This window comes from Pongo abelii, chromosome 2, assembly GCF_028885655.2.
Source record: "Pongo abelii isolate AG06213 chromosome 2, NHGRI_mPonAbe1-v2.0_pri, whole genome shotgun sequence".
Classification (NCBI taxonomy): domain Eukaryota; kingdom Metazoa; phylum Chordata; class Mammalia; order Primates; family Hominidae; genus Pongo; species Pongo abelii.
Window position 1 is genome coordinate 115427358 of NC_085928.1, and position 22575 is coordinate 115449932.

At 39.3% G+C, this 22575-nt stretch overlaps 1 protein-coding gene across 4 annotated transcripts in view; it reads right to left on the reverse strand.

Annotated features, from left to right (window-relative positions):
• Positions 1-22575, reverse strand: part of WDR48 (WD repeat domain 48) — a 43871-nt gene that overhangs the window by 9524 nt on the left and 11772 nt on the right. For 3 of the 4 annotated variants that reach the window (XR_008523200.2, XM_063721560.1, NM_001132164.2), the window contains 12 exon segments: positions 20485-20563; positions 19752-19834; positions 19507-19636; positions 17520-17608; positions 16638-16739; positions 11862-12086; positions 9624-9698; positions 8598-8700; positions 7335-7432; positions 2874-2981; positions 2389-2485; positions 1510-1605 (listed from right to left, as the gene is read on the reverse strand). Coding sequence is in view for 3 of the 4 variants with exons in the window: in NM_001132164.2 (NP_001125636.1) it covers positions 1510-1605; positions 2389-2485; positions 2874-2981; positions 7335-7432; positions 8598-8700; positions 9624-9698; positions 11862-12086; positions 16638-16739; positions 17520-17608; positions 19507-19636; positions 19752-19834; positions 20485-20563 (1285 nt within the window). In the remaining variant the exon portion in view is untranslated. 4 annotated transcript variants of the gene reach the window in all.

A 22575-nucleotide genomic window follows, 5' to 3' on the forward strand; every position in this document is an offset into this window, starting at 1 on the left:
TCTCCTAGCACCCTTCTATCTCAGAATGCTTTCCATAAGTAACGCTCTGCCATACCAGAACATCAGCTCCTGAAGGACAGGGACCATACCCATGTGTCTCTAGTACCCCCGCCTGAAACTTGGTAAGGGCCCCTGAATAGTAGAGCTGCTCACCAAGCACCATCTGAACAACTCCAGAGTGTCCACTGAGTATGCTGCAGGTGCTGTGGTCTGAGCTCTGGATGAGGAGGTAGCCATGCCCTGCCCTGCCTTTCCCATGCAGTCTGATGTTAAGGATGACGTGATTTCTGGTGATGTCTTCTTTATACTCCTCACCCAAAGCCTAGATCCAAAGGGTGCATGACTATACCACTGTTTTGATAACTTAATTCTTATTGCTTATTTGGGTCGCTGAGAGTATCCCATCTAACTGGAAATGATTTGCCCACAGCAACATAGCTGTTAAGCAGCAGAGCCCACCCCAGAACCTAGCTTTCTTGACCCTCTGTGGAAAGATTTTTCCATCAGTTTCTTTGGCTCAAAGTCTACTGTACAATTCTGACAGGGATCAAAGTGTGTCAGGTGATGTAAAAGAAAAGCCACCATGGGTGGGGCAACGGCACCCTCTCTCTGACAAGAACATCAGAAGACTGGTTTTCAAGGAAGCATGTTATCCTCATGTGAGAGATTTAAATTCCACATATCATTATGGGTGAATCTGACAGCCAGAACAAAGTCCCTGGCAGGAGGTACTCGCCATTGTTGCTCACTCCTGGTGGCCAGCAGAGAATCTTCAGCAGAGTAAGCCTCAGTCGATGAGACTCAATGATTCCTCAACCAGCTGTAGGTTACACATGAGGATGTGAAATTCTAAGTTCTTGTTTCCCCTTCCTTTGATCAAACTGAGCCAAATGCATATATTCAAAACATGTTCTCCTCTGCTGCTCAGGGAATGTTACTGCCACTGCCTATGGCACACACGTTTCAGATGTCCTCAGTGACACTAATTCTTTACACATGCTTGAGCATATGCCCTGTCACTTCTGAGTTGGAATTTGAATTTTTTTTTTGAAACAGAGTCAAAATCAGGTAGGCCATGAGACTAGGAAATACCAACATTTCAGCCCAACATGAAGAGTGACTATGCAATGACAAACCTGGCTTTCTGATGCAGCCAGCTACCTAGCTTTGGAAGTTAATCCAAAAGATCAGAGCTACCTTGAAGATATTTTGGAAATAAGTCTGTTAAGGTGCCTCATTTTAAGACAAAAGTCATCTGAATATAAATATAGGGTATTTATTTATCTTGAGCAATCTCACTAAAAGCCATATCATAAGGTGTTCTGCTCTTTTGGAATCTCAGTCTCAGTTAAGACTGGATGGATGTTCCTACTTTGAGATGTGGAAGAGAGGACAATAAACTGAGCACACCACAAATATTTTAGCTAACGGTTTAAGCAAGTACCTTTTAGTAAGTACCTTTTAAGTACCTCTAACTTTTTATGCAACTATCTGAATATAAAAACTAACCATGGTTTACTTCATTTTCCTCTTCATCCATTGGATTCACATGTGTTCTAGGCCAATATTCCAGGAGTGCTTGGAGTAAAAGTCCTCCTAAATTCACTGCAAAAAAGTTAATTAAAAAGAGATAAAATGGAAAAGCAAGTTAATTGGCTTTAACCTAAAAATAGAATAAAAATTGTAAATTTGTACATATTCTGATGTTAAATTCTTAACCCAATGCGAATGATGTCTAAAATAAAGACTTTAGTCATTTTGCCAATTCCCTTAAAATTTTATCTTAGACTGTTTAAAGCAATGATGCTATGGAGCAAAGAGATATTCTACTTGGTTGTTCAGATATAGCTATTATTTAAAAACAAAAATGAGAATCAGATTCTTTTTTTTTTTTTTTTTTTTTGAGATACAGTCTCGCTCTGTCACCCAGGCTGGAGCGCAGTGGCGCACTCTCAGCTCACTGCAAGCTCTGCCTCCCGGGTTCACGCCATTCTCCTGCCTCAGCCTCCCGAGTAGCTGGGACTACAGGCACCCGCCACCACGCCCGGCTAATTTTTTGTATTTTCAGTAGAGATGGGGTTTCACCATGTTAGCCAGGATGGTCTCGATCCCCTGACCTCGTGATCCACCCACCTCGGCCTCCCAAAGTGCTGGGATTACAGGTGTGAGCCACTGCGCCCGGCCGAAAATCAGATTCTTTAAAGGGCTATTTCCATATGAAATTACTAAAATGATTTGTATACATTAGGCATTTGTACATACCATATTTTTAGGACACAGTCAACAAAATATAGAGAACTTTTACAAAGATAAGTACTTAGCAAAAAACAGCTCATATTCATCTTCTCTTTAGAAGGGAGGAAAAAAATGAAGGACACTTAAACTCACATTTTGGATCTGACCCATCAGGGCTGCTGAAACCAGCATCTTTTGCAGAAACCCAGGCAGCAAAACAATCACTTTCATCCAAAGTAATAGTTAACATCTATCAAAAGAAAAAACTTAGTGGCATTCCATTTGAATATATTCTCCAAACAAGTCTCTAAACCTTCATTTATTTGTACTATTTGACTAAAGTGCTAAGTCATAAATTCAGGAACCAAAATGTGTTTTGTGTGATTCAATGCAACGACACAATTTAGTTTCCTGGGATACCAAAGGCATTTTGTAACTTTTTAATTTTTTTCTTTTTTAATATAAATATTTTTAATTTTGTTTTTTTCTTTTTTATTCCGTTTTGCATTTTAAGTTTTAACACAATTTTTTTTTCTTTCACACCTAAAAACACAGGACTCTGTAACTAATAGTAATTATAAGCTATAATGAAAATCTTCAATAATCCCAAATCATACAAGTATCAATTGCTAACTTACCCCTGTTTTTAAGTCTACTGAGAACCAATTTGGCACATACACCATTTTAAATCTTTTCTTAATTTCATCTTCAAAATCCACTTTGCCCAGATCTTCAACTTTACATGCCTATACATCAAAAGAAAGTATAACGATCAATATTAAGTGGTGAATTCACTTGATTCTGACTTTGCTATTCAAAATTTTACATATTTTCACGGGTCTAAGTGAAACAGTCTAAAATACATTTCAAAAAGAATGTGGTCCTTTTTTAAAATAACAATCTGCTGCTATAAAAAATTTAAATTAAAAAAGCACAAAATATTATTTGGGAAGAAACTGTATTTAATTGTGCTGATATTGATATAATATATCACCTCATCTTAACAGCAACGTGGCTCTTTCAAGGGTCCCAGTTCTCGGCCATCTTCTCAAAGGGGGACTGCTTATTTTCCCACATCTCATTGTTCCTTGATGCTACATGGAGAACATTACTTTACCATCTCCATGTAAAAACTTATTTCTCTGAGGCCATGTCATTTAGCAGCAGTAAACTGTACACCTTTCCTTCACTGCCATCTAGCAACCTGCCACTCTCCCTCATTTACTGGAGACTTGAGCCTTGGGCTCACTGTCTTGCAGTCCATCTCAATTAAATCTCTCTTCTACCTTTGACCTTGCCACCTTCCCCATTACCCTCAGCACATGACTCTCATTCCTTTTTCTCAAAACAAAGAGAAGCCTTGACAGAATCCCCTTAACTTTCTCTATCATTCTCCCTGGTGCAAGGAAAATGGTGTCCCTTCTGACTGTGCTCCGGTCCCCCTCACCTCTTGCTTCTTGGGATGACCTTGTATTGTCATCTACCCATGAATGTCTCTACTGGCTTCTCACCACGAGCAATGAAATATGCTCAAATTTCTTACATCTGAAAAATACCCAAATATCCAAACAAAACCAAACAAAATCAAAAGCTTCCTTTGGCCCTCTGACTCCTACATCTTCTCCAGTTTCTGCCGCTTCCTGCCTACCCCTCCAATCAAATTTCTTCAAAGATTATCCAGTCAAATTTTCTGTTTCTTCACCTTCAAATCACTACTCAACTCACTCTACCTGGCTTTTGCCCTTAAGACTCTACCCAGAGGCCACCTTCTTTATTTAAATCCATGATGTTACAGTCACATCTTAAATCAACTCACAGCAGGTTAATGCCACTAACCACAAGCTCCTTCCTGAAACACTCAATTAGTTCTTGAGCTGCCATTGGCTCTTCGTTTTCTTACTCCCCCCGCAACTTTTTAAAATCATACACTATTGTGGCTTCCTCTTTTCCCAACATCCCTGAAAGACTGATGACTTAGTTTCTTCTCAGTCTACATATGCCCCTTGGAAACTCTGACATTTCCTATGACATCAACTGTAATCCACAAGCTGATGACTGCTGAGCCTTTTTCTCCAACCCAGTTCTTTAACTGTGCATGAGACTGTACAGCTTGTCTGCCCATCAAACACCTCTATTCAGATATCCCACAGAAACTCAAATTCAACATCTTTCTCAGCATGTCCTTTTCTCCTGATAACCTGTTTTTCATCTTACATTCCCTACATCACTTCCATTCACCAAACTGGACAACAAGAAACCTGGGACTCATTCTTGCTTTTTCCTTTCCTCATACTCCTTTCATTAAAGTATCACTCCTGTGGCCAGGCACGGTTGCTCATGCCTGTAATCTCAGCACTGTGGGAGGCCAAGGCGGGCAGATCACGAGGCCAGGAGATCGAGACCATCCTGGCCAACATGGAGACACCCTGTCTCTACTAAAAATACAAAAATTAGCCCGATGTGGTGGTGCATGCCTGTAATCCCAGCTACTCGGGAGGCTGAGGCAGGAGAATCGCTCAAACCAGGGAGTCGGAGGTTGCAGTGAGCCGAGGTCGTGCCACTGCACTCCAGCTTGGGCGACAGAATGAGACTCCATATCAAAAAAAAAAAAAAAAAAAAAGTATCACTCTTGTTCACAGGCCTAAATATTTTCCTAATCATTCTATTTTTTCCATCCCCCTTGTTCCCACCCTAGTCTAGACAAATATCAACTTTCACCTGTATTAGTGCAACAGCCTCCTATTATGTACCAGACACTGTGCTTCTCAACATCACCAATAATAGGCACCCCCGACATTTTAGGAATGAAGAAACCATTTTAGAGATGTTCCCTAGCATATTCCGTAGATCACTTGGCAAGTATTTGGCACAGCCAAGGTTAGAATGCAGCTCTGTCCAACCCCCAAGCCAATGTTCCTAAAAAACTCCTGACTGTCCCACACTGTTTAGCCATGTCTATTACACAAGATCATCTGATATCAAAACTTCAAGGTCTAGATATGGGAAGCTGCTAGGTACACAGAAATGCCAATCATGATGTATGCTGGCCCCATCTAAGTAGAAGGATCTCCCATTCAGACAGCAGGACTCTACTCAGGCCTCAGTTAACCAGACCAAGAGTGGGCAACAGACCCATATACAGAAAACTGATAGGTCAGCTCTCAAAGAGTAGCTGGCCTGATCAGATTCTCTTGGGTATTCTGGAGACAATTAGGTCCTGGGCAGCATGAGGCGAAGTCCAGCCACAGGACAGAGTTAGGGACACATTTGTGGCAGAGTATCAAAGTGAAGAATCAATAATTTCTGCTGCTGAGTTTCTTAGGGCTGTTCTGGATCCTGCCAGTCCCCAAGAGAACCCTCTCTGAAATCAACGTGAGTTTCTACCTCCAACCCCAACAGGCATCTCTCTATTGTAGAGAAAAACTAATCAGATTTTTGAAACTTGCTGCAACTAAACTTTCTACTGAAAGAACTAAAGCCTCTCATTCTGAAGCAATGCTCACCAAACAACTGTTTCATAATGGACTTCCCACATAGATGTCCCACAGGGAGGAAAAATGGTAGTCAAGCCAAGGTTTCTATTCAGTGACAGTCCCTTTTTCCTAGCAAGAAACTTGCCTGTCTTATTCTTTAGATTAAGTAAGTGAATCTCTTTTCTTTATAACCAGGAGCTTAACCAAAATACCAGCTCTTTTCAATTCTTCCTTTATAATAAGCTCAACATCTGTCTCGTCCTTTATTTTTATTTTTTTATTTATTTAACCTTTCCTATGGTGCTCATGTCTCTTCCTTTAGATCTCCAATCATGACGTCCTTCAGCTTTCAGTTTCCCATTACATACACTAACAACTACTGCCCTCAACATGAGATTTTCCTGCTCTAAAATTATCTAAGGTTCTTCTAGGAGTGCAAAAGAAAGGCCAACTTTGGGTCCTGCAGCTTAAGGCTCTTTGGGAGATGACCTAAATGTCATTTTTCAACCTTACACCCCTGTTACTTCCTTATATTTACTCTGGTCTCCAAATAAACAAAACTGCTCACCTTGCCCCAAATAAGCACATACCATCCTTCTTCTGTGCCTCTGCCATTCATTTCCTTTTCCTGAAATGCTCTTCCTCCTACCCCCATTATGCATCTACTGGAAACCTTTAAGTCCTTGTTCAAATGATTTCTCCACCACGAAGCTCTCCTGACTTCCCTCATCCATAAGCTATCCTGAAATCTGTTCCTTCTTTATCTATGAGGTTTTTCCATTCCACTTGTCCCTCCTACCAAAGGGGATCAAGGTAAAGACTTTTTCATCATTTATGACCCTCAAACATGGTTCTTTGCACATGACAGTCATTCGATCTAGGAAATATCTGTTGAACAAATGAACAAGTATACCAACAACACTAAGAGAGACACTGGTCAGAATGATAAAAGCAGACTAACTTTTTAATCTGCCTACAAATGCTTCACTGCTATTTGGAATGTGATTGAAAAGCTTCATGCATTTCAACAGTCCCAGAAGGAGTTATTGTAACATGACCCAGAGTTGTAACTAATGCTCATAGTGATGTCTATAAATCCTAAGAAACAGCCAACCTTATTGTGTGCACTCCAGTGTGTCTCATCTAGGGTGATTTTACACCATTCTTCCTCCCTCCAAACATCTGGCAACATGTGGAGACACCTGTGGTTGCCACACCTGGGGGGAGGGAGGGGTATTACTGGCAACTAGTGGGTGGAGGCTAGAGATGTTCTGAACATCCTAAAATGCATGGAATAGCCCCCTACCTGCCCCCCACCACCTCCAAATAATTATCTGGCTTAAGATGTCAATAGTGACAAGGATGAGACTTTTAAGGTAAGGCAGCATATAAGATTGTCTGCAATACACTAACCAGAGAAAATGATTCCATTTAAACAGTTTATTTACTTAAAAAGATGAACTATGATCTTATCTAATATTCATATAAGAAAGTATATACCACCCCATAAAGTATTACTGCAATTACATCTTAATTTATATTTATTATCTTATCACATACAAAAAATAAAAAATAAAGGGAGTACACAATCTAACAACCTATATTTAGCCCCAAAAAAATACTCACCTTCAATACATCCCAATATGCCACATTATTATTGGTATCTTTGGTTAATATATGTCTCTTATCATTAAGAATGTGGCACTGAATAATACTAGCACCCCCTAATGGGAAAAAAAAAAAAACTCAATTAGTAAAACAATCTTTCTACATTTAAATTCATGGTGTGGTAACAATTGTTAACTGGTATCTAACAGGAACATAAACTGTACTAGCTACCAGAAAGGAAAAGGCAAACCAAAAGACTATATAATTATATCTAAAGCAATTCAAGTCCCATAAATTATTTATGTCCATTTATAAACATTCAAAGAAAAACTGTCTGATTTTAATAATACATTATGGATTAAAGGGCTCTTCATGTCAAGGGGGTACTAGTGGAAAACTGTTGAGAGACAACAGCTTTATCCACTGGGAAAAGTCAAAACGATGACAGGAAATCTCTGTGGTAGTCTCATTTTGTGTTAACTTTTGCTTCCCATCTTTTGCTTCCTGAATGAATATTCTAAAGGTTTAACAGCATGAACAAATGAATGTGCCATACAAAATTCTAATCCCAAACTCTGACATTAAACATATGCTGCTTTTTTGTCATAATCAGCAGCAGCATGTAGAATTTGAGGTTCATATCTGTCCTTTTCTGCCTCATACCCAAGTACAATATTAAATCCTATGTATTTTATGAAGTGGTTACTGGCTTTATCATGGCTATTCTGATGTTAGGCAAATAAACTGACTCAAGAAAGTCCACTTTAAAAGTCACTAACAGCATTTTTTAAAATAACATTTTCTGGCTGGGCGTGGTGGCTCACGCCCATAATCCCAGTACTTTGGGAGGCTGAGGCGGGCAGATCAGTTGAGGTCAGGAGTTCGAGACCAGCCTGACCAACAAGATGAAACCCCATCTCTACTAAAAATATAAAAAGTAGCTGGGTGTGGTAGCTCACACCTGTAATTCCAGCTGCTCAGAAGGATGAGGCAAGATAATGGCTTGAACCAGGGAGGCAGGGGTTGCAGTGAGCCAAGATCCCGTGACTGCAGTCCAGCCTGGGTGACAGAGCAAGACTCCATCTCAAAAAAACAAACAAACAAAAAAAAGCAAACAAACAAACAAAAAAACCTTTTCCTTATATTAAAAATAAACCAATGTATTATCTTTTGTTTACATCAGAATTATATTTAAAGAAAGGTCATTGTCTTGATTTTTGTCAATCTCTAAGTAACTATCGCTAACTTCAATAAAGGGTACAGTACCTTCCATTTTCTTACCTTTAATAACCTGGTCAGGCTGTGTACAAAGAGGTGTTATAGGATTTGTACAGTCATTGTCATAATCTCCAGAGGCTCTAAAATTATGAATTCCTTTCAAAATCTAAAATAACAAAATTTGTTATTTGATCATTTTATGTTCTACAAGCTTTGCCAGCCTGTTTAAAGTGGCAAGAAAAATAAAGTCAAAAAACAAACAAGAAAATCTCAACAACCACTACATCAACCGAAAAATATTTGGTCACAATACAATTATCTATCATCGTTTAGAAAGAAACAAATTTTAAGAAGGGAATATTGTCTTTGGGAGAGAAAACTATGCATGAAAGCAGGAGTGCTCTTCCAGGTAAAATTATATGGGTCATAAGTTGGCATGATGAAATTAACACAAGATATACAACATTTAAAAAATAAGTACACAGAAAGAACACTTGACCTGCATGTCAACAGGAACAAATGCAAACACTTTCTCTTTTGTTACCTACAGATAGTCTGGTAAGCAAGAAAACTTAAGTCTTTTTAAATTAGGATTTAAGAATTAACAGTGCACTTTGGATGACTACTGTTTATCCTCTATCTCTATCCCTGTTCTTCATACTATGAGGAAAAAGAAAACTAATTTGAAAGCACAATTTTCTGTTTTCTCTTATGTTTAAACAAATTTGAATCCTGGTGAGTTTCCCTGCCTTGTTGGTACTTGGGCTGCCTATCTTCAAATGTAGCTTCATGAGGTCAGAAGATGTACTAAGACTTACTGGTTTTATCAGGCAACAGTGTCTATTCTAAGGACATGGAGCATGTATCTTGGCTCCAGACAAAGAAGTCAGAATAGTCATTTTGACTATTATCTTAATTTTAGTATGATCTTTAGGATTCTACCTACATTCACAGGGCTTTCAGGTTTTTGCCCCTGCCCAAAAGCATGCTAGAGTTAGGGCCACACTGAGCATTTGCAACTGGTGTCTACAGGTCTGTGATAACAAAATACATGTTTATAAACCTTTGCCAGGTTAATAGCTCACTTACCCATTTATTTACTGTAGACTTAGTTGTTGCAACCCAAATTGCAGGAGGAGGATCAGCTGATCTATCAAGCTCCATCTGAAAACAAAGCACAAAAATATTGCTTTGTGGAATGTCAACTCTTCTGAACTGCCAGGACTAGATACGTTATTAACATCAACAACTCCTTCATTCAACAATTGCGGTGACTATACCTGGGCATGTGTGAAAAACTAAGGATGCACAGAAAAATGAGAGAGTCTTTTTCTTTGCTAAATAAATTCATAGCCCTATAAAAGTGTAATGGGGTAATTTCTCACCTAAAACAGTGGCCAATAATTTTAAGTGTGGTCAATTTGAGGGACTTGAATGGATACAGTCAAAAGGATAAAGACTTTCCATAATTTTCTCTTCTTGTTACTCCAGTTATTATGTTTCTTTAGTAACAAGGAAATAAATTTCTTTTTACTTTGAAAATGTCTGAAGTATAAAACATCCTAACAACATAGTAAAAGTGAAAATAACCCTCGCCTAAGGACGGGACACCTGGGAATAGCTTACTGTATATTCTTCTGTATATAAAATACTGCACATATAAGAATATGTTTATGTGCATGTATATATTACACAAGTGGAATCACTCTACATTCTTCCCACATCAGGAAACTGCAGGTTTGCAGTGGTGGGAACAGGGCAGGACTCCTAGCTAGCAGCAATCCTCCTCAGTTCAAGATGATATTCCTTATAACATATAATTATGTTTGTGCCAAGTTCTTTCAGTCTTTTCCCCACAGCCAACATCCCGGCAAGAGATCCAGGCAGCTGCAGAACTCATAATGCAGAGTGTTTCTCCTCCAAGCTTGTCTCCCCATCACATCAGCCTGCTGCCTGCACACGTGTTGTATATGTATGATTATTAATTCAGTTCTGACTCCTTGCTTCTCTAAGGGATTACTGGTTCGGTCCATTAGGATATGCCATCTATTTTAAAGAACCATACTTGGCCAGTTTTGTCTGAATTCTTAGACTGCAGACATCCTCCCAACCATCGCATTTGACCTCCATTACTCTTTTCAGCCCTTCCTCCTACACAAAAGTCTGAGGTTTCAGATGTCACTTAGTTTCGTAGAGAATGGGTATCTGCAGTTCTGTTTCTCATTTTCCTTTTAGGTGATTTCTGAGAAAAGGGAGTAGTAGTATTTTTCTGCCTCCATTTTAAAACTTGGAAACTTCCGGCTGGGTGTGGTGGCTCACGCCTGTAATCCCAGCACTTTGGGAGGCCGAGGTGGGTGGATCACCAGGTCAGGAAATCAATATCATCCTGGCTAACACCGTGAAACCCCGTCTCTACTAAAAAAACAAAGAAAAATTAGCTGGGCGTGGTGGTGAGCGCCTACAGTCCCAGCTACTCCGGAGGCTGAGGCAGGAGAATGGCGTTAACCTGGGAGGCAGAGCTTGCAGTGAGTCGAGATCGCGCCACTGCACTCCAGCCTGGGCAACAGAGCAAGACTCCGTCTCAAAAAAAAAAAAATTTTTTTTGGAAACTTCCTCACTGTTGTTTTAATGTGAAATTCTGTGACTATCAGTGATGTTGAACATGTTGACTGGCCATTTTTCAGTCTAGGCTTCACTTTCAGCAGGTGTCCATATGGATGGCTCCAAAGACTTTCTCAAGAACCCTTTGACCCACATGGCAGATCCTGATGGTTAGGGCTGCTCTGAGGCAGTGGTGGTTTGGAGTATGAAGCAGCCTGCTCCCTCTTCTTTCAGGAGAGTACTCTTCCACTTCCTTACTCCTGAAACCATGGACACATTTCCTGACCTTCCTCTGCTTTGTCGTCTGCTCACAGATAACCTTAACTCCTCATATTTCTCTTCCTAAGGACTGCTCAGGAAAGCCAGGCAAGCTCAGGAGCAAGTATGAGACAATTTCACTACAATTCATCAGTGGGAGAGCCATGCATCACTGATGTACCAAGAAGTCACACTTTCTTCTACAGGCAACTTACAAAACTGTTAAAAAAAAAAAAAGCAAAACACAAAAGTGCCCCAGAACTGACCCAGAGTATCTCATACTGACACTCTTCCATCCAGACAGATGCCTACTCTTCCTTACCCTGTCAAGTTCTGCTCATGATGGAGTATCTTTTTTACAAACCTTCCCCCCCAACCCCGCAGTTGAGTCATGTTTTAATATAGCTTTTGCTCTATTTGGCTAACACATGTAACAACCTTAATTATAAAACTAAAACATTAACATACCTTGAGAACTGGTGCTTTTTCTTCACAAATTAGCACCCGAATGTCAGGGTTTCTTAGGTCTGTACAATAAATCTTCCTGTCCCTTCCACCAGAATACACATGTGTGAAGGCATCATTGACTTGCAACGCCCAAACACCTTCATCATGAACTCGGTATGTTGCTATACATCTCTGCTGGCCAAGGGACCAAAGGCGAATTGTCCCATCAGAACTGCCTGAAAGGCACTGCAAAAAAGAAAGATAAAGTTAGAACTTGCCACAAAGTTCCTGCTTTCTTGTGCTTTGCACTTGACTTCTCCCGAGTCCACACTGTCAAACACATGACTCTAATAACCTGTGTTTCTGCCTCTGATAAAGGCTTGACAACCATGCACCACAGGCTAAAGTGACCAAATTCACGTAATTTTGGGAAAATTACTTATTTTTCCCAAATATGTAATTAGGGTAGTTTTGTTGATCAATTCACCAATCTGTAAGTAAAAGTTTCTTTTCTTCTCATCTCTTTTTCCTAAATAAGTAGTTATGGTTGTTTTGTTGATCAATTCACTCATGTAAATATGCTAGGTTGTTGGTGGTAATTTTACATTTAGTCTATAGTGGCCAATAAGGAAAATGGATAGAAGAGAAACTAGATGAATGACACCTATTAATTATGCTTAGAGATACTCCAGCAGGAGAAATCTCTGAGCAGAACTGCCTTTGTCCTCTCTACCTGGCCACTTGTTGATTTCTGGTCAATCCTGTAGACAAGCCCTACTCGCATTATCTACTACTAAGGGAGATAGAGTTTGAAAGCAGTGGAAGCGAAGGTAGCAGTCTGCACTAGGCCCATGGGTCTCAAAGTGTGGTCCCAGCAGCATCAGCATCCCCTGGGAACTTGTTAAAATATAAATTATTGGGTCTCATTCAGAGCTAACAAGGCAGAAACTCTGTTGGAACCCAGCAAATGGTGTTTTACAGGCTCTCCACGTGATTCCGATGTTCACTATGTTTGACAAACACTGCACTAGGCTAGCAAGCCTTTTGAAGCCCTGGGTTACACCTCTGTCTCATGGCTCTGGATTCCTGATGAGGCCAGGTCTCTTGGATTCTACTGACGGGAGTCAGAAACAAAATCTAGTCTCAGGCTTACCATTCACTCTTTGTGTTGGACACTTTCCATATGAGCCTCGAGTGAGTTAACACTGGCAATTCCGACAATTTCTGATGGCTCAAGAGAGTCAACTACATAGAAGCTGCTGGCACACAAATTAGGGGTGAGCACACTGTGAGTGTGCTCAGGTGGAAAAAGACTGAATTACACCCTGCATCCACACTCAGCATGTTACTGTGGTGACTTGCAGAAGAGTATAAAAACTTGATTTCCTTAGGAAAAAGAATGGCCCGGAGGAAAAAGCAATTGCTGGTGCTGGAGTATGAAGTTAAGTAAGCAAAGAGCTTCAAAGAAGGAAAGACAGTTGTGGGCTTGGAGATTTGGAAGGTGCCCAAATACATGAGGCCTTCAGGAATAAAAATTTACTGGCCTGCCCCATGACTCTAAGGGCCCTTGAGAACTCTAAGCATGTTTAATTAAATGAACACATACTAGGAAACTCCCCCACAAGATGCCAGGAGCATCAGTAGTTTAATAACCTATTCCAGCTAGTTTACAAGGGAACCAAGAAACTAACCAATAAAGCAAACGTCAGGAGCAAAGTTAAAGCAAATCTGCAACATATGCAAGTGAGAAATGTGGCAATCTGATGGTGTAGGGGCCAAGGAGGGGCTCCCCATTCCAGGAAGAGGTGTTATTCTGAGGTGGCAAAGCTTTTAGTAAAGCTTTGATCCCTCAGATCCTAGACTATGCATCTACAGAGTAAGATCTGACAACTTAAAGAGGACAAGGAAAGTAAGATATGATGGGTTAGAAGTCCTCGTGGCCTGGGGCAACTTGTAACAGGAAAGGATAAGTCCCACACTAAGGGTGCACAGTTGGAAGCAGATAAGGAAACACAGTTGTATCAACCCTGATATAGAACGCCAAATAATCTCTGATGGTAATCAGTATTCTAAGACTACAGAAAAGCAGGTCCCCCAACAAAGCAACCACTTTAAAAGTATTATGTTGGCCAACTTCTTTGCAGCATTTGGTAGTATAATTAAAGAACGTCCTGTTTTATAGGAATTCTAGTGCCTGAGATCTTGTAGGAGCTGAAGGAGTCATCAAAACATTTCTACTGCCTCCATCCTTCCACTAGAAAAACATAGATAAACATGAAGATGTTCATTATGAGGTAACTCCTGGGACTAGGACAGAATGTCCTTCAATGATTCTGCTAAATCAGATTTAGTGGAACAGAGTCTGTAGCTCTAATCAGGTGCTCTTTGTTTCTGCCGAAGAAGATAGGAAGTACTAGTGTACTGAGGCCAAGTTGCTGCTGACCAACAGGAGTGTTCCCGGGATGGTCACTAACACACAACCTCAAGTACCAACAGAGATCAGCCAAGTGGACGACATAAGTTGGGGCAATAAGTGGCCTGATGCTCTAAGACCCTCAGACCCATAAGCTAGGATCAACAGACTTGTATTACCAAAAGAACCCTGTGAGTGACATACAAGGACATGACTGACTCAAATCAAGATGGCAGGTTGTCCCAGCTCCTCAAGCAATGAATTGCCTAAGTAAAAGGAATAAAAAGATAGGTGGCTCTGCCCAATAATGTTAGCACCAATCAAAGCAACTGCAACGCTGATCTCTTTACGGGCAAAACTCCCTTAGGGACAACCTCAAATAAATTTGGTAAATAAGAATCTTATTCTACAACAAAAGAATCAGGCAACAGGCAGATATTCATGGGATTCATTGGCCTATAAGATATGTATCTTACTGCCAATTTCTAACGTACAGAGCCACCAGATACCCTATATTACAAGCTCACAGGGCAATTTAGCAGGATGCAATATAAACTTTGGCCCAGTAACTGATAACCACCTCTTCCATATTACAAGAATTCAAGAATCTGTAAGTAGAAGTTTCTTTTTTCCTCACCTCATTTTTCCAAATAAGTAATTATAGTTTTTTGTTGGTCAATTCATTAATCAGTAAGAGTTTCTTTTTTTCTCATCTCTTTTTCCCAGATAAGCAGTTATTATAGTTTTTTGTTGATCAATTCACTAACATAAATATGCTTGGTTGTTGGTGGTAATTTTACATTTAGTCCATAGCTGCCAATAAGGAAAATGGGTGGAAGAGAAACTAGATGAAGAATGATACCTATCAAGTTTGCACTCTGAGACTAACAGGCAGTTTTTAAAGTAGAACCACAATATTTCCTCTGCTTACAATGACTGTAGCTGACTTCAGATGAAGTGCATTTCTAACTGTACACATGATACTTAAATCATCTTTTATAGAAGCACATTCATAATTGCATAGATAGGAAACAAGAGATGGAGCAGACAGGTAGAGCTTCAAGAAGGTCTGCCAGGCCCATAGCCCCCTTCTGGAAACCATGGAGATATGATCCCGCTCAATCCTGGCAAAGCTAACTGAAGAGACACGGGCAACTATCTCAAGTGCAGCCTTACAGCTACACTGCAAAACAGTGAGGAGCTGACTGCACTGGGTAACTGTTACACTCACGTGAAAATGAGGCCACAAAGGAACTTGAGAGCTCTAGGAAATGCCCTGGCTTACAGTTAAGAAAATACTTATTATTAACACATATATATACATACACACACACTCTCACCAACTATATAAACTATATATTATGATTCTCACTTTGCAGATAAGCAAATTAAGGACTAAAGTGAAATCCTATCCTCAAGGTCACGCAGTACATCAGATCCTTCACATCTCCAAATACCTCCACAGGTATCTTTAAGTCTTTCTTCTCCTGGTTCTGAAAAATGATTTCCTTCCTTAGACTAGTTTCCAAACCTTCTGTTCATTTCTGGAGGCAACGGCTTCTCTGATTCATGTCTAAAGCAATTTCTTAGACATGAAATTTTAGCAATTTCATGTCTAAAGTCTTAACTTCCACAGGAAAAGCAACTGATGGTGTTTCTCACCTCATCATCTTTCTACTTGCCCTTTCCTAACCCTATCACAATCAATTCCAGTTATCTCTGACTTATCACTGCATTCTGAAAAAAAATGGCTGAGGGAGTCAAGGGTACACGGTAGACATATGTCACACCCATAAAATGATGCTCAGTTTTTGTTTTTTATTATCTACATTGATGAAAAAGTATTTTCCATTGCTACAGAACAGAATTGTGATTTATAATTCACAAATTATGTGGCCAACAGAGCTAATGTATAACATTACCAAAATGTTTTTCTTTGAAATGTTCATTCTGAGCATTATGTTAGAAAACTAAATTTATCAACTATATCTACACAGTCAACTGACAAAATGTGCCCCTAAGTCAGACCCACTGTGATTAAATTTTCCACTTAATACACTGGCAAAAAGCATTTGATATCAAAGCTTCCTTTTGCTTTACACAGGTAACATTTTTAGTTATTTTAGCCTCTATGAACCATAAATGCATATACTCAACTACATTAGAATTATTCTAAGGAAATTCTTTGTTTCGTTAAAAGTGATGCAAATAGAATAGTTTTAAAATGTAGCTTATATGTGCAATTTAGTATTTTAAAATTTTTTAATTAGACCACAATTTATAATAAATGTGGCTTTCGGTTCAAATCAACCTATGCAATAGTATACAAAGTGCGGAAATTTCTAACAAGGTTATTAGGTAAACAGCCAAATGAAACTGCATACTTGCGTGCCATCTCTGTTTAATAGCAATGCCTTCACATTATCCGTGTGCCCTTTAAGCTTCATTAGTTTTGCACATGTTCTTGGATCCCATACCCTTAACACCTGTGAATTTTAATAGAGTATTACACAAACTAAATATATCAGTATCAAATTTAAATAACAGACAACTCTCATAAGTCAAATGATAACCATTAAATTCTGAGAAGGCTATACTGCTTCTGCCAATGGACACTGTCTAAGCCTCCCAACCTCAGGGAATTGGGCCTTTCAAACATCAAAAATGCACAGCCTCTTTATCTTGACACTATACACACAACAGTTATAGTTATACTCTTATTCAAATAAAACCTTTTCTTTAGCACCCACTAGGCAAAACCACTGTCTATATATTTAATAATTACACAGATTAAGTTATTTTGGTTTCTTTACTTTCTAATGTTCAAAACACCCTTTAAGCTCCCCCAATTGGGGCACGGTGGCTCTCATGCCTGTAATCTCAGCACTCTGAGAGGCCGAGGCAGGTCAATTGCTTGCACTAAGGAGTTGGAGGGGCAACATGGCGAAACCCTGTCTCTATCAAAAATATACAAAAATTAGCCAGATGGGACAAGGAGTGGCCTGATGCACATGATGGTGTGTGCCTGGGGTCCCAGCTACTCAGGAGATTGAGGCGGAAGGATCGCTAGAGCCTCAGCAGTCAAGGCTGCAGTGAGCCAGGATCATGATGCCACTGCAACCCAGCCTGGGTGACAGAGTGAGACCCGGTCTCTAAATAAATAAATATAAAGAAGCTAATCGTAAAATACCTGCTTAAAAAATAGGAGACAAGGTATGTGAAAAATAATTTTTTTTTTAATAAAGAAGAAATAAGCTCTTCCTTACCTTTTCAGTGGACCCTGATACAATGATTGTTCCCAGTTGATTCATGGCCAGGCTATAAATGGAATCTTTGTTTCCACTTAAAGAAGAAGCTATTGAGGATAAATGGAGCTAAATGTTAACAAGATCATCAGCTGTTTAGTAACTAGTCAGCAAAAACTGCAAGTTTAATTATTCAATTTAGAAAATCTTAACTTTATAAGTACTCTAAGGAAAAGAAATCTACCTATAATGGAGATAATTCTAAACAGTATTATTATCAAAATTTACATATTTTCTGGATTTGAATATACACAAATGCTCAATATCTGATAAACTGCAGTGCCATTGAAAAGCTATCCGCTTAAATGACATGTTTAAAGCTATTCATGTGCCATAAATATGAAAAAAATGTTCAATTTCAGTATTTTTCGAACACAAATCAAACCAAAAACACTGTTTCATACACCACGACAAAAAACAAGGTAATACTTGATTCTAAAAAGAAAATAGTACAATGGAACTCTCATATATTACTTATGTGAAGATGAATTGGTACAACCTTTCAGGAAGGAATTCAGACTATAGCAAAAATCATGTTCATACTCTCAGTATCACTGAAGTGAAAAAAGATGCATATGAAACTGTCTATATAGTATGATCCCAATTTTAAAAACATATTAAAAAGTTGAGTAAATGAGTTAATACATGTAGTGTTTAGAAAAATGTCTACTTGTAGCAAGTACTCAATACATGTTAGCCATTGTTAGTGTTATTTTTATTATTATGTATTTAAAAAAAGTGTGATATCCTCTCTAAACAACTCTAAGCAAGATTAGCAGAATCTGTAACCACTAAGCCTGGGCCCTGACCTTGTGACAACCTGCTTTTTTTTTTTTGCTTTGTTCCCTCCCATTAGTGTCTCTTTGAGGCAGGCCTTACATCCAGACTTAAAACCTAATGATGTATCATCACAGCCCCAACAGGGACCAGCTGATGAATGAGATAATGTACGGGTGAAAAATCAAGAACAAGGGAAACAGAATGTTGAGACCTTCACATATTTCCTGGCAAACAAGGCAAAACAACAATCAAGAGATTATAAACACAAGTCTCCCAACTTACCCTTCTTGGCACATACTAGGCTATATTAGTAAAACTGTATTGTCTATGTCAATGTGAACACTCCACAGAGTCGTTATAAAATGGACCTACAATGTAGGGATCCAGAGAGTGCAGGCCCATGTCTTCAATGTAGACTTTCCAGGTCAGGCTTAGCCAAAAATGTGCTCCTAACAGTCCCTTCTGAAACCTGGCCTAGAGGACTCTAGTAGGTTGGGCCAAGCATGAAGCTCAATTTCAAATCTAGACTTGTATGAGCCTGACTTGGTAGTCTGAGATCTCTTAGCTGATGAAGCGTCCATGCTGTGAACATCTCTGGATTGCCTCTAGAAGCACTCTACCGTTCTGGCTCTTCTGGAATTGGCTTGATTCCTCAGGGCTGCTCTAAAAGGCAGAAAATTGGATAAACTGGCACTGGAAACCTTTTCTTTCTTTCTCCTGGGTATTTTTCATCTTGGCTATTAACTCAAAAGCTCTTAACACTTTAAAAAGTCAGAAAACCGCCTACTTTGTCAGATAATCACCACCTCCTTCAATAACACCTGCTGAGTGTATGGATTTGAACCAGGGAATGCTGTGGGAGATACGAAGTAGTAAGACAGTCTCCTCTACCCTGCAGGGACTTACATTTTAGCTAGGGAGCTAAGACATGCACATGTACAAAAAATAACCAGGTTACACCTGGAGAAGTTACCATTTTTAGACTGCAGTGAGGAACTAGCTCCTTGTTGTTCAATCATACTCTTGGGGGCTAGAACGCTGTAGGTAGAAGCACTCTCAAAATATGAACCACTCTCTCGATGCAAACCTATCAAAAATGTTTTATAAACCATTCTTTATTTATGTTAACTTGGATCACTTTCGAAGAAGTTTCTTTTAAACACCTTACTTGTGACAGTGTTATTTGAGGCAGTCAATGCTGTTAGAGTATTCACATCCCAAAGGAATATTTGTCTGTCCAACCCAGCTGATGCTACTAGTTCTTTATCCTTGGCATATGCTAAGGCCTTTACGTAATCCTGTAATAGAACAGACATACTATGATCTATTCTGTAGATCAGTAATAAAATGAGCCACACAAAGTACTGAGATCCCAATATTACACTAAAGACACTGAGAACTGTATTGTTTTACCTTATGTGTCCTTAATGTTGACATGCAAAATCCCTTGTGTGCATTCCATACTTTTACTGTCGTGTCAGAAGAAGCAGATATTACTAGAAGCAAAGAATTAACAAACTCCTTAGTAGTATGACTTACAACTTTGAACACTTATCTTACAACAATGCACCATTATTTCAAACTAACATGTTCTCTCTCTTACACACACAAACATACCTAAAAGCTCTTTCTAGAACCTATTGCCTCAATTTTTTAAAATCTCAAGACACATGTTCAAAGAAAAAAATATATTTTTAAAACAAGCAGTGCAAACGTTTTTAATGTTCCAGTTGAAGGCTCAACTAATGTGACTGAGAAAAATTCCTGTAACTCAGACTGCAAAACCAAGGAATGGATCTCACCAAAATTGGAACAAAAAGAAGTATTAATAAGGCTAAAAGAAGAATACATATAGTATGAGTCTATATATAGTTCAAATGAAGGCAAAACTACCCTTTGGTGTTCAGAAGACAGAAGAGCAGTTACCTTGGGCCAAGAGGGAATAACTGAAAGGGTGGCAAAGGGTGGCACAAGAGGGCTTCTAGTAATATTCTGTTTCTTGATTTGGGTATTCACTGTCTAAAATTGTGTTGAACTGCAATCTTGAAGTGTGTGTACTTTTCTGTATGTATGTTTCAATAAAAAAGCTTATATAAAAAACGAAAAATATATCAGAAGCCCAATAATAATCCAAAGAAATACTTACGTGTTTTCCCATTACAACAGAGTACAATGTCGTTTACCCAATCAGTATGGTGTTCCATAGATGCTATATACGGATCTTGCTGAAATTAAAAGAAAAATCCTAAGAGTTTATATGAGAGAATGAAATATATTACAAATGATAGATATGGTTAAATTCTTCAATTAATGTGACATACTGCTCTAGGCATTAAAACTAACACCTGAATTCTGAGTAGAATCTCACCAAATAGGTGATGCTTCCAGATAACAGATGTAAACAGTTTTGTTTCAGGACAGTTTTACTCTTACTGAAAGCTTAGGTTTCCAGGATAAATACTTCATTTTTTTTTTGCCTTGTGAAAGTGAAGGCAACAAGCTCTGGACTAGGCACTGTGTGTGACATAAAACCCTTTAAAAAGGGTTCACTAGAAAGGACAGGACTTGTAGGAATCTGCAGGCTGTGGGGATTTGAATGTGTGGTGGTGAAGGCTCAACAGCAGACAGCAGGGGCAGCAATGAGTCTGATGAGTGCGGTAAGGAGCCTGGTCTGAATGCAGAGGGAGATAAACACTTCTGCTTTCAGCTTCCTACTGTTGGGTTCACCCTCTGAATTAAATGTTTTCCTCATGGTACCTACAGGCCTTCAGAGATGAAAGGAAACCCAACGGCTGAGAAAGGACAACCTGTGTCACCATTTCAATTAGGTAATTCGAGATTCTACTTCTCTTACCTGGCTTAATAACCAGGAGAGGTCTCTTAAAGAACAGTATTTAGTTACATCCTACACCTAAAACAGGCAAGTTTGAGACACTTTACGGGCAAATACAACAGCTCTGTACAAGTCTGTTTGACAAATAATGCTATTTAATCTTGTCATAAAAGGAAGACCAGAAAAAAGATGTTTGGGGCAAGACAGGCAGATTTCCAGATTCTTCAGGTTAGTTCTTGTGGGTGTTTTTCTTAATTTGTTTGAAATACTGTAAGTTCTCAGAAAGGAGACATTCCAATTCAACTATAAGTACCAAAAAGCGTTTCAAAGCCAAACATAGTTTTCTTACTTTTCATGCTTTTGACATTTGGCCACCACTGCTTCCATTGGCTAAAGAATTCAAAGCCTACCAGACTGAAGTTATAGGCGCATAAAGTAGTGGTTCTTTTTCTGAACTGAGTATCAGACTTGTAAAACTTGCTAAAAAGACACAAACTTTTAAAAATACAAGGTCTAGCACTAGGGTTTTCAAGTTGGGGTGGGTACTAATTCTCTGTCACTTCCTAGCCACTTAACCATGGGTTTCTCTGAGCCCATTTTCTCATCTATGAAAATGGATCTGGCCAGGCGCGGTGGCTCACGCCTGTAATACCAGCACTTTGGGAGGCCGAGGCAGTTGGATTACCTGAGTCTAGGAGTTCGAGACCAGCCTGACCAATATGGTGAAATCCCGTCTCTACTAAAATTATAAAAATTAGCCGGACGCGGTGGCGTGTGCCTGTAGTCCCAGCTGCTCGGGAGGCTGAGGCAGGAAAATTGATTGAACCCAGGAGTCAGAGGTTGCAGTGAGCCAAGATCGCGCCACTGCATTCCAGCCTGGGTGACAGAGCGAGACTCCATCTCAAAAAAAAAGAAAAAAGAAAAGGGATCCTAATAGGTACCTTGAGGGACACTGAAAATTTAAATCACGTTGGATATGAAAATGCAAAGCGCATATGGCACATAATTAGAAGATCAATAAATGCTCTTTTTTTCTTCCCTGATTCTTCTTTTCTCTGTCATTCACAATATAGGTGTTCCAACAAAATACTAAAAGGGCTCGTTCCCCTTTGCCTGGGGAGTTATCTTTACATATATTTAAACCCTGTTCCCTGCTTAAGAAAGGGAAATCTTTGAAGGGGAGCATGTTGTCTTCATAGTTTTAACACCAATTTTATATTATCTTTATTTATTTATTTGAGACAAGGTCTCCCTCTGTTGCCCAAGCTGGAATGCAGTGGTGTGATCACGGCTCACTGCAGCCTCAACCTCCCATACTCAATCAAGTGATCCTCCCACCTCAGCTTCCCGAGTAGCTGGGACTACAGGTGTGTGCCATCATGCCCAGCTAATTTTTAAGTTTTT